This window comes from Coenobita brevimanus, chromosome 29 (assembly GCF_032717465.1).
Source record: "Coenobita brevimanus isolate Jiangsu-jjx chromosome 29, ASM3271746v2, whole genome shotgun sequence".
Taxonomy (NCBI): domain Eukaryota; kingdom Metazoa; phylum Arthropoda; class Malacostraca; order Decapoda; family Coenobitidae; genus Coenobita; species Coenobita brevimanus.
In genome coordinates this window covers 35917090-35929956 of record NC_136982.1, presented here as the reverse complement: position 1 = coordinate 35929956, position 12867 = coordinate 35917090, and the positions used below count along the sequence as shown (strand labels likewise).

The following is a 12867-nucleotide window of genomic DNA, read 5'->3' as shown; positions in this document are numbered from 1 at the left end:
TCCCTCCCTCCACCTCACCTACATACACCCTCTTAGTCAGTCTTTCATTCTCCATTCTCTTAACATGTCCAAACAACCTCAGTGTATTCTACTGTGTGTGTATATATATATATATATATATATATATATATATATATATATATATATATACACAGTAGAACCTCTTTGGTCCGGACCCCTTTAATCCGGATTTCTGTTAATTCGGACAAAATTTAAAAATAATAAGCTCCAAAACTATGTTGAACGTAATTCTAATATCATTTTCAGAATCGGCGCGGAAAGCGATCGTCATTCATTTAGTCTCAGATCACGCTAGGTCGCAACATGGGCGCCTGTTTAAACGCACGCTAGTATTCGTTCCATCAACTAGTTCACCGACCATTTATATTTTTACGCTGTATTTCAAAAGTTAATCCTCCTTACCATGCCCCTTAATGCAAGTGTAGCTTCTGCAATGAATAAAGGTGTTAAAAGGAAGCATGTAACACTAAGTATTGCAGATACAGTGAAAATACTGGATAAACTAGAGGCTGGTGTTCCTCCAGGAAAACTCGTGAACGAGTTTGGTATCGCCAAACAAACTGTGTCAGACATCAAGAAAAACAAAGGTAAAATTAGACAGTTTGCTTAAAAATTTGATGTTACAAACAGTGACTGTGGTGAAAATAAAAGAAAAACTCTAAAACTGCCACTTATGTTAATAATTAACAAACATACCATATGTAGATAGTTTTTGGTATGAACTGGAGATTACCCTGATGGTCCGGACAATCTGCTAATTCGGACAACCCTTCCCCCCATATAGTCCGAATGAGAGAGGTTCTACTGTATATATATATATACAGTATATATATATATATATATATATATACAGTAATCACTCTAATATCCGGACGCCCAATAACCGAACATCCCCACTACCAGGACCTTATCGTCCTGGGATTGAAAAAAAAAAAAAAAAAAAAAAAAAAAAAAAAAAAAAAATAAATAAATCCCCGTCCGTAATTTGAACTTGCCGCGCGCGCCGCAGGAGAGCATTGTTTTGGTGCGTCATTCCTCCGACGTCCGATAGAGCGCCGCTGCATCCTCTCCACTTCCCTCCTGTCTCTCACCGCGACTGGACCTACGCTCTTCACAATGGCTGCCCACATGCTCGCTTTTGTGGTGGTGCCCTACCTGCTGCAGGGCCTCCTGCTGCTCTCGGGCCTCCTCTTAGTGTGTGTGATGATGGCCCCGCCACCTGAGAAAAGGAAGAGAATGGTGTTGACTCTGGAAAAGAAAAGGGAGATATTGGAGAAAGTTGATGCAGGTTGGTCTTCTTCCCGCATTCTCCGCGAGTATAACCTGGCCCAGTCGACTTTGTTCGCTATCAAACGTTCCCGAGACAAACTCATGCAGTACACGGCTGACTTCTTGTCGAGAAGCAAACGCAACGTGGAAAGGAAGGTTATGTTTACCCCCAAGTTTGCAGAAATCGACCGATCCACGTTGATTTGGTATCGACAGCAACGTGCAGCTGGTGTGATGGTACGTGGAACGGAGCTGAAGGCTGCTGCTGAGTAGTTCGCAAGGCTTCACGACGCCCTAGACTTCAAGGCATCCGAGGGTTGGCTCTTCGCGTTCAAGTTGCGACATGGCCTTACCAACCGTAAAGCACATGGCGAAGCATTGGACACTAACGAGGATGGAGTTGATGAGTTTCGGCACAAGGTGAAAGGCTTGATCGACAGGGAGGGCCTAACTCTCGGTCAAGTCTACAATGCTGACGAAACTGGCCTATTCTATCGCTCGCTGCCAACGAACACTCTAGCCAAGGAGACAGAGAAGCGTGTACCTGGCCGCAAGCTTTCCAAGGATCTGCTTTGTGTTGTGCCAGTGCTAACGGCATGCACCGGCTTAAGCCCGTTGTTGTTGGCCGTCCAAAGCAGCCTCGGTGCCTTCGTGGGGTGATGGATGTCCTTCCTGTTGTCTAGTACCATTCTTTGAAAGCATGGTTCACAGCTGTGATTTTCAAAGACTGGTTTCACCGTCACTTCGTCAAGGAGGTCATCCATTACCAGACGAAGACACTGGGAATCCCTCGCGACCAGGTAAAGGCTCTCCTTCTGCTCGACAATGCACCTGCCCACCCGTGCGACAAGGACTTGGTTGCTGAGAATGGCCGTATTAGGTGCATGTTTCTGCCACCTAATACGACTGCTCTCATTCAACCCATGGACCAAGGAGTGATCGTGGCAACAAAGCGCCTATACAGTCGGAAGTTCCTGGATGAGGTGATGGTTGTTCTCGAGGACGAGGACGAGCGCAGGGAAGGACGGGACACACGAGGCAAGCGGACTTTGGAAAACCTTCGCCGCTACAACATCAAGTCTGTGCTGTACAACTGGGCTAGTGCATGGAAGGAAGTCCCTGTGAAAACTCTTGAAAATGGTTGGTCTCGTCTGCTTCTCGGAACGGATGTAGAGTATGATTTTCTAGGGTTTGACGTGGATGACTTCCATGCACGGCTACGTATGCACGGCGACAATGTTGATGTGGATGATGTTCGTGAGTGGTTGGACGACGACGAGGACGATCCTGGGTATCAGACATTGTCTGATATCGAGATCGCGTCTTTGGTTGCTGGTGTCAGTACCAAACTTGACGATTCCGATGACGAAGGCGACGATGATGCAGACTCCTCTCAGCAGGACACTACTCCAGCCATCCCCAAGCTGAGCGCACTCCGGGAACATCTAGAGTTCGTCCTAGACTACCTGGAACACCCGGACTGCGACAGGGAGATGGGGCCCTTGGGACTCGTGAAGGAAGTGTGTGCTTCCAGGCAGCGCATCATCAATCGTCAGAATCGTCGGTCCTTGCGTCAGTCAACGATTGACAGTTTTTTCAGGCCCATGACCCCCGCTGTGCCCAGCCCTGGCTCCACTCCGTTGCCTCCCCAAGACAGGCCCTCATGCTCCGAGCCACAGCCCAGCACATCAGCCACGGTGGAGTCACCACTCAACGTGAGTTTGTGGCTTTCCTCAGAGTCCTCTGCAGTGGGTACGCCATCACCACGACCCAGCGATGCACCCCTTGGTCGCCTGCCAGTGATACTCTAGGACTCTGACAGTGAATAAACAGCAAGAACTTCTCCACTAGACCACACGGGAATTTTGAGTGTTGTGCAGTGAAAAAAACGGTGTGTTGTGTTAACGTTTTCGAGTTGAGAGAAAAGACTAGGTGGAAACTAAATTTAACGTAAATAGACTTCTTTGTTTTGCCTTTTGAAATTGGGAAAAAATGGGAAAAGTTAATGTGCAACACTAAGTTACAATGGAGCATTATTTGGACAAAAGTGAACACTGTGAAGAGAACGGACTTCTGTGTGTTATTGACTAAGTTCAGTGCAAAACTTCAGGAAGAGTGTACTGCAAGTGCTTCAGGAAATCATTCTTACTGTCAGAGTCCGAGAGGAGGCGGTTATTCATCGAGGTGGCCAGGGACTTGCTGTAAGTAGCCAGAATGTTTCATACTGTACTTTTTTCCATACTATACTTACCAGAATGTTTCATACTGTACTTTTTTCCATACTATACTTACCTCATGCATGTGCAGTAGGAATGTGTTTTTCTGAGTTAGGCTAGGTTAGGGTCCATAAGTACCAGAATGTTTATTAATGTATGAACATACTTCTAAACCCTCATTTGTTTCTTTTGCATTTATTTCAGTCATTTATGTGCCTTATTGGTGTGATTTGGGTCTTAAATAGGTGCTATGCATGTCCAGAGGGAGTTGTATAGGTGTTTCTCTGAGTTAGGGTCCATAAGTACAAGTCCATAAGCTGGGGCCCAATATCCGGACAAAACCAATAATCGGACCTACCAATGGTTCTATTACGTCGGATATTGGAGTGATTACTTATATATATATATATAGGATACTGGGGTGATTACTTATATATATATATATATATATATATATATATATACAGTAATCACTCGATTATCTGTAATAATAGAGCCAAAAGCATGACCCGATATGGGGAATGTCCAGATATGGAGCAATATCCTCTACTGTAACTGTACCGTACCTATACCCGTACTCAACCTGATGTACAGTACCTCTCACAATTTTGGCGGTGTTCTGTGGTCTTTCGGCTGTTTTTGGACATCAAACCACGAATTGGAATATACAATATAACCCTACAGAGAAGGAAAACAATGCATAAACAAAAAAAATACCAATATGCAAAACTCTACCACTATGTATAGTACCCCGCCTAATTTTGGCTTGTTCTGACATTTTTTGGCTGTTTTTACACATCAAAACACACATTGCAATATGCAATATAATCTTAAACACTAAGAAAACAATGCATAAACAACAAAAAAACAAAAGAAAACCCTACAATATGCAAAGTACCCCTCCTAATCTTGGCAGTGTTCTGAGGTCCTTAAGCTGTTTTTTTTATATCAAAACACACATTGCAATATGCAGTATAAACCTAAATAAAAAAAAAAATAAAAAATGCACAAAAAGAAAAACTTCCCATATGTGGCTGTCTTCTTTGGTCCTTCAGCCAGGTACACATCAAAACACATATGGGAATATCCAGTATAATTCTAGACACTAGGAATGCAATGCATAAACAACAAAAATCCACAAAAAAAAGAAATCTCAGAAGACGGTTGCAAAAATGGTTAAACTGGGACACCAAGTGATGGCTGCTTCTGCGGCACACACACACACACACACACACACACACACACACACACACTATCCACGGCCAACTATGCCTCTGGAAATTGGTTATATTGGTGTATATTTTATACCATGACCTTTGCTGGTGTTAATACTATAAGATAAGCCGATAAAAACACACAAAACTGATGAGTAAAAATACAGAAATGCTCTGGAAATTAAACTTCTTCAACAGTAAAAAATACCTTTAAATAACTTCCCAACATCCTAGCACAAAATTTTGCCCACACTGTGCAAGAGCTAAGCATATGTCTAGATGTAGAATTTCATGAGCTTTCTTGTGCTGTTTTCGAAATTTTGATACCAATAGTACTCGAATAAATTACAAAAAACTAAAAACTCACTGGTGGATGGTAGTCAGCATGATGGAGGGGGTGGGACTGAGGAAGAGGGAGGGGAGGAAGATAAGCCTGGGACCTAGCACCAGGGAGCATGGAAGGGGATGGAGGAGGGATGATGGGGGAGAAGTGAGGCTGGCCGGGGAATTTTCACCATTTGGTGAGGAGATGGAAGGGCGTTAGCCAGCTTGTGGGTTGCAGTCCGTATTACTCGCCTGCTGGCGGCAAGTTACGAGTGATCCTAGTGGCCAGACGCCTTTGATCATTCAGCAGGGATCCGTACAGCTATTCTCACTCAGTTTGTGGCTTATGCTCTGTCTTCCTCGCATGTTGCCGGTATGTTACCGGTGATTGGGGTGGCCATGGGATTTTGACCATTCGGTAGGGAGCTGTACAGCCTTATTTGCTCTGGTTGTGAGTTACGGTCTATTACCTGAGCATGGACAGAGAGGCTGGCAAATCACCCAATGGACTTTTTCAACTTTGTAGGCCAGCCAGCTGCCAAAACTGGAACTCCTATGACCAGTTACGGACAAATAAATCCGGGTATGGGCATAGTATAGCCAAGGCCTCGTGAACAAATAGAAAGCATGACCAGACACGAATCATCCAGATAAAAGAGTGATCACTGTATGTACTGTGTGTGTGTGTGTGTGTGTATATATATATATATATATATATATATATATATACAGTATATATATGTATACACATACATACTGTATACTGTATACATGAAGAAAGAACTTGAACCCTTCACATCAATGCTTCATAAAAACAAAAAATAATAATAAAATTAACACTTACAGTTAACACTATAAGTGTCTCCATTATTTGGAAAAACTGTAAGCTCAGGTGGGTTATTCTCATAATTTACTGTTAGATTATTGTCTATATACAAGTTCTCAGCTACCATCTCGGATAATAAGTCAACTGGCAAACATTCCTTAATGACACTGTTGTAGGGATATAAGTGGCTAGTGCACAAACATCCGCCTCTCAATTTCAAACTCAGTATCCTTTCACACTCAGCAAACTCAGCATCCTTACACACTTTGTTGAGCATCAGACATCACATTCTGTAAAGCTCTAATTGGTAACCTCTGCTACAATGAAGAATTAATTAATGCTGAATTAACTAGTGAAAACCTCAAGGACCTTTTCATGCTGGCTAAGACATACATGCTGATATAATTTTATCCTTCACACAGTTCAAAATTCTTCCCACCCATGGTTACTAACCAATATATATAAAAACAATGATTCCTTATAATTGTTAATACACAGTTAATTACTAAATACTGTACACACAGGAAGAATATGCATGTGTAGCAGGAACACAAATGAGAAGTTGCTTAATGTGTGTCATTAGTAACAAAAGCAGCAGGTATTCATTACCTGCAAGTTTCATTATTCACTAAACACCACCCTACGAAATGACTTCTAAATGAATTGCAATGCTACCTATTTACTGTACTTCCAATGATTCTGCCACAATTAAGTCACACGAGACAAGGACTGGAAATATCATACAAGGAATCTCCTTGCCTACAGGAAAGTGTAGAGGGGGGAACTCCATTCCAGCAAGCTATTCTGTTAACTGGCAGTCTACTTACTGTTTCAAACTGAACTAAAAAGGTAAAATAAAATATCAAGCTCATACTACACAAGAAACAATATAAATATTCAAAACCACAGTGTACAAAAAATCAAAACAAAATAAAAAACAAATGAACTGACAATTATGGTTTTAAGAGGAATTCAGACACGCACATTCCGAAATAAAAGGCAGACCTAATATAATACTCACAACACAAAAGGGCACCTTCATGCGAAGTACAAGAGAATGAAACATTAAAGCAAACAAGTAACAAAAAATAATTCACTTGTATTTGGTGGAATAAGCAAGAGAGTTCATAATTAAGTCATCAGGGATTTTATGCTTAAATACAGTAGAATCATATAATACTCTGAATAACTGAAATAAAGAAAATCAGAGCACTAACCATCTGAAAAGAAAACACTGCTTAGGGTGGCAAGGAGGACAACCATGAGGAGCGTAACCTCTACAGTCTTGGGAAGGTCTTTCCGACTCAAATAAAACTATCTGGTGCTGGCCACAATAAAAAAGATATCCCTAGACTGTATTTGCTAAAATTATTTCCAACTATTGCCCATGAAGGACTTGTCTGGGCTGAAAGAAGCTGTCTGGTATTTGCCACATTAAAGCAGAAAAGACATCCTCATGCTGGAAATTAAATCACTTCATATACAATCAAGAACAGGGTGCTGTACTGAAACATGTTATCATTTCCTAGCTGGAGAAATTATAAAAAATAATCTGCATCTAATGATGGCATGAGACTGAGATCATACTATACGGTGTACTGGTGGCCCCACAATAAAATGACACTGAAATCCTGCCACTGTGCACCTGAGCATTACTGACAGGTAAAACAGGGTAACTAGTTCCAAACCATCATGACCTATGATTTCTCTCCAAATCATATCATGGGTACAGTACAGTAAGCCCTCCAATATCCAAAGCAATAGAGCCAAAGGCATGTCCGGAAAGTAGGCCCATCCGGATACTGGGCCTCTGCCTCCTGGACTGGTACTTATGGACCTAACTTAGAAAAACACCTACATAACTCCCTACCAGACATGCATAGCACCTATTTAAGGGCCTATTCACACCAATAAGGGACATAAAAGAGTGAAATAAATGCAAAGGAACCAGAGTATGAGGTTTTGGAGGTGAGTATGGAAAATACAGTACACTATTTAACATTATTCTGGGTACTTACAACAAGTCCATGGCCATCTCAATGAATAACCCACCTCCTCTCAGACTATGACAGTAAAAAGGTGCACCTGAAGCACCCACAGTAATCAAGTCTTGCACTGCATTTAGTCATTTGCAGTCTGAATTCTAATTTCTTAATGTGTATTCTTTTCTCACTTGCGCTCTATTGTACTCTCCTGTAACCAGTGTTGCTCTCTGCACTTAAGTCTTTGCACTCTGAATTCTAAAATCTTAGCACTGCACACTTGTCTTTACACTGCACAACATTGTAAATTCCCGTGTGGTCTAGTGGTGATTTTGCTGTTTATTCACTGTCAGAGTCCGAGAGTAGGTGATGCAGGTGGCCTAAGGGAGCATCACTGGGACTTGGTGATGGACTACCCATTGCAGACGACTCTGAAGAGGGGAGCAAACTCACACCCAGTGGCGACTCCGCCATGGCTGATGTGCTGGGCTGTGGCTCGGAGGTGGAAAGCCAGTCTTGGGGAGGCAGCGCTGTGGAGCCAGAGCTGGGCACAGCGGGGGTAACAGGCCTAAAAAAACTGTCAATGGATGATTGACGCAAGGAATGACGTTTCTGGCGATTGATGATCCGCAGCCTGAAAGCGTGCACTTCCTCCAGAAGTCCCAAGGGGCCCCATCTCCCTGTAGCAGTTCGGGTGTTCCAGGTAGTTGAGAACGAATTTGAAGTGCTCCCGGAGTGCGCTCAGCTTGAGGATGGCTGAAGTAGTGGCATGCTGAAAGGAGTCCGCATCATCATCACTGTCCTCATCGGAATCTTCAACCTGGGTACTAGTACCGGCAACTGAAGATGCAGTCTTGATATCAGACATGATCTGATACCCAGGATTGCCCTCGTCGTCATCCAATGTGCTCAGCTTGGGGATGGCTGGAGTAGTGGCACGCTGAGAAGAGTCCACATCATCGTCACTGTCCTTGTTGGAATCTTCAAGCTGGGTACTTGTACCGACAACCGAAGATGCAATCTTGACATCAAACATGCTCTGATACCCAGGATCGCCCTCGTCGTCATCCACTCACACACGTACTTTGTCCACATCAACATCGTCGCCAGCCACACGAAGACGTGCATGGAAGTCATCCTTGTCAAAACTTAGAAAATTTTGCACAACATCGGCTCTGAGAAGAAGACGAGACCAACCATTTTCCAGAGTCTTGACAGAGACTTCCCTCCATGCACTGGCCCAGTTGTAGATGGCAAACTTGATGCTGTAGCGGAGAAGGTTTTCCAAAGTCTGCCGGCTTCGTGTGTCCCATCCCTCCCTGCGCTCGTCCTCGTCCTCAAGAACAACCATCACCTTGTCCAGGAACTTCCGACAGTACAGCCTTTTCGTTGCCAAGATCACTCCTTGGTCCATTAGTTGGATAAGAGCAGTCATATTAGGTGGCAGAAACATGCACCTAATGCAGCCATTTTCAGCCACCAACTCCTTGTCAGACTGATGCACAGGTGCACTGTCCAGAAAAAGGAGGGCCTTTACCTGGTTGCGCGGGATTCCCGGTATGTTCGTCTGGTAATGGATGACCCCCTTGACGAAGTGACAGTGAAACCAGTCTTTGAAGAGCTTGGCTGTGAACCAAGCCTTCACAGAATGGTACCAAATGACAGGAAGGACATCCATCACCCAACGAAGACATTGAGGTTGCTTTGCACAGCCAACAATAATGGACTTCAGCCAGTGCATGCCGTTAGCACTGGCACAACACAAAGCAGATATCCGTTGCCTACAAAGCTTGCGACCAGGTACACGCTTCTCCATCTCCTTGGCTAGAGTGTTCGTTGGCAACAAGCAATAGAAAAGACAAGTTTCGTCAGCGTTGTAGACTGGACTGAGAGTGAGGCCCTTCCTGTCGATCACGCCCTTCACCTTCTGCCGAAACTCTTCTACTCCATCCTCGCTGGCGTCCAGAGCTTCGCCATGGGCCTTGCAGTTGATAAGTCCATGCCGTAACTTGAAAGCAAAGAGTCAAGCCTCCAATGCTTTGAAGTCTGGGGTATCGTGGAGCCTTGTGAAGTTCTCAGCAGCAGCCTGCAGCTCTGTACTGCGCATCAGCACATCAGCAGCACGTTGTTGACAATACCAAATCAGCGTGGAGCGATCGATTTCTGCAAACCGGGGAGTGAACAAAACCTTCCTCTCCATGATGCGTTTGGTTTTCGATGTGAAGTCAGCCATGTACTTGGTAAGCTTGTCCTGGGATCTCTTGATATCAAACAATGTAGAGTGGGGCAGGTTGAATTCACAGAGGATGCTTGACGTCAACCATCCCGCGTCCACCTTGTCCAATATCTTCCTCTTCTTCTCCAGAGTCAGAGCCACTCGTTTCCTCTTCTTGGGCGGCAGGACCATCATCACACATATGAAGAGGCAGGAGAGGAACAGCAGAGCCTGCAGCAGGTAAGGCACCACCACAAAAGTGAGCACGTGGGCGGCCATGGTGACGAGCGTGCATTCATGATGAAGGACGGGTGGGAAATGGGGAGGAAGCAGCGTCGCCTTGCCAGACGTCAGCAGAACTACATGGCAAAACACAGATGGTCCACGCCGCGCACCAAGTTCAAATTATGGGGGAGGGCTATTTTAGGGTTACGAAGTCTCAGGCCCAAAATGTTTGGGTAGTGGGGTGTCTGGTTATTGCGCGTCCAGATAGTAGAGAGATTACTAACAAAAGTTGCTTACTGTACTGTTAAACCTTTTCTTAAGTAGATATGGTATATAAGTGTGTGAGAAACCAGGGTACTGAGGTCAATGAAGTTGAGAACTGAAGGGGACTGAGGTGGTCGGATGAATTTTGTACAGATAAGTGCATGACAATGGTTTGGCACTCGTTTTTTTAACTTAGTCATTGCACTGACTAATAGGTACTATGTTTATGACTGTGAGGTGAAATCAGGATACTAGGGGCCTGAATGGTGACTGCGTGTGGCCCATTCCATTGGGCATATTGTTGATTAGTCCTCCCTTCAATGTGTTTTTCTCTTTCCTTGCTTTCTTGATCCTACCTCACTCCATTTGCAGATGGGAAAATGAGGCAGGATATGATGATGATGATGATGATGCTCCAAGAGTTCTTTACTCGGTTAATACCAATAAAGCATTCAGTTTTTTTTTGAGGATGTTAAATGCAGTACAGAACCTTACAATTCTCAGAGGGTGTTTAATTCAACAACATTTCTATTACCACATGCTTTAAGAATATGGCAATCAATTATTCTGAGGAGTTAGAGAAATAGTGTTGCATGTCATATTCAAAGTAAAATTACAATTACAAGTTGTGTATTGTGCAACAAGTTTATACCATACAGGAAAGTTTCATTAGCTTTCATTTTTGTGACCCATGATGCAAATGATACAATCAGTTTGTTGCAATGCATTTGTGAGGAAATCAGTGTCTTTGAAAAGTGTACCTGTAAAAATTTCTGAATCCCAACGCCTCAAACTGTGTTGCCACCAATCCCACTGTACATTGTAAACATCAATTACTGTTTCTGATAATTACAGTAAGCTGATGACTTAAAAAAAAAAAAAAAAAAAAAAAAAAAAAGACACACACACACACACACACACACACACAGAAACCCTACAGGTAAATGATGCATAAGTATGACTATCTAAGAAAACAAAAATATCTGTTGGGAAGAAGTTCATGAGTCACTGTAATGGTGTATACTGACAAAATATGCTAAGCTCAATGAAAGCCAACCAAGTACAGTATGATTAAACCAGCTCTCAAAAGACATACATTTGTGCAAGGAATATGAGGGTTTGAAGGAAACTAAATTATGCCCCCAAAACAGACTATTAAAAAAAAAAATCATACTACCAAAATATTTTTTCTAAAAAGAAAAAGATAAAAGGATAATACAATATTATGTACAGAGGAAGTGGATACATGGTTCTTTATGTTTTGCACCAATCTTCTTTTATATCATAAGAAGTTAGGGGTGAAGATGCTGCCTATCTATATTCTATCATCACCAAAGTACCACAGATAGAGACTGATAATCAGTTTCAAAACAAATATCACCTTCACATACCAGTGCTGAACAGGAACTTATAACTAAAGAATATACTGCACTGCATAAATAATCTAAATAACCTTGTCTTAAATAACTGCTTACTTGTTTCTTTCTAAAATACAGTTCATACATGGGCTACAAAATGATACACTGCAAAAGAAATGGGCACAATATGATGTTACAATACTTCCTATGCAATGGACACTACGGCTCAGTTCTATTGGCTAGTAGGTAAGGGTGAGGTCCCCAGAGCTTGGGAATTCAGAGACATCATGCAGCTATAAACTAAGGAAACTTAGGGATGCCAGAGTATCATGACACTACAGTTCCTTTTGTAACTTTATTCTAGGTAATGGGTATTCTGTGTTGTCATAAAAACAGCAAGGCTAAAAGTTATCATAAAAAAGTACTTTCTGCTTTTCAAAAGGCTGAAGTATTTATTTAAAGCTTGTACAGAAAAAATAATGAATCAAAAATAAAAAGTTTTAGGGCTAAAATTATAAAAGGTCTAGGTATTTTATGCTTAAAATATCTAATGACAAAAGGCTCAAAAATATAAATTACAATAGTACAAAAGCTTCAAAATATACAATACCAAATACATCTCCCTAGAAAAATGTGTCAAACTGCTGGACAATTCTATAGTAAAATGGGTTTACGACAACGTCTATAATGTAATCTAGGTTTACCATGAGGTGCGTACCAATACCTTTCTTTTTGGCGTGAACTGCGAGAGAAAGGGGGGCTGTTAGAATGAAAAATTGGGGGTCTGGTGTGAGGAGAGATCTTAGTACATATATACACATGGAAATAAATTCTCACCTAAAAATAAGTAAACATTGGGTAAGCTGGTACCAAAAAGACTAAAAGTGATTAAAGAAAGGTAGCTAAGTTTTCAAGTTATGGTTGGCCAGGTTTAGAAATAATAATACTTGGGC

General features: G+C 42.4%; 1 protein-coding gene across 1 annotated transcript in view; it reads right to left on the bottom strand.

Moving 5' to 3' along the window:
* The window catches only part of cac (calcium voltage-gated channel subunit cacophony), a 2326612-nt gene that overhangs the window by 1733829 nt on the left and 579916 nt on the right, over positions 1 to 12867 (bottom strand). The window contains exon 16 of the mRNA XM_080268748.1: positions 12639 to 12656. Within this exon, the coding sequence (XP_080124874.1) occupies positions 12639 to 12656 (18 nt within the window). The remainder of the gene's footprint in view (positions 1 to 12638; positions 12657 to 12867) is intronic.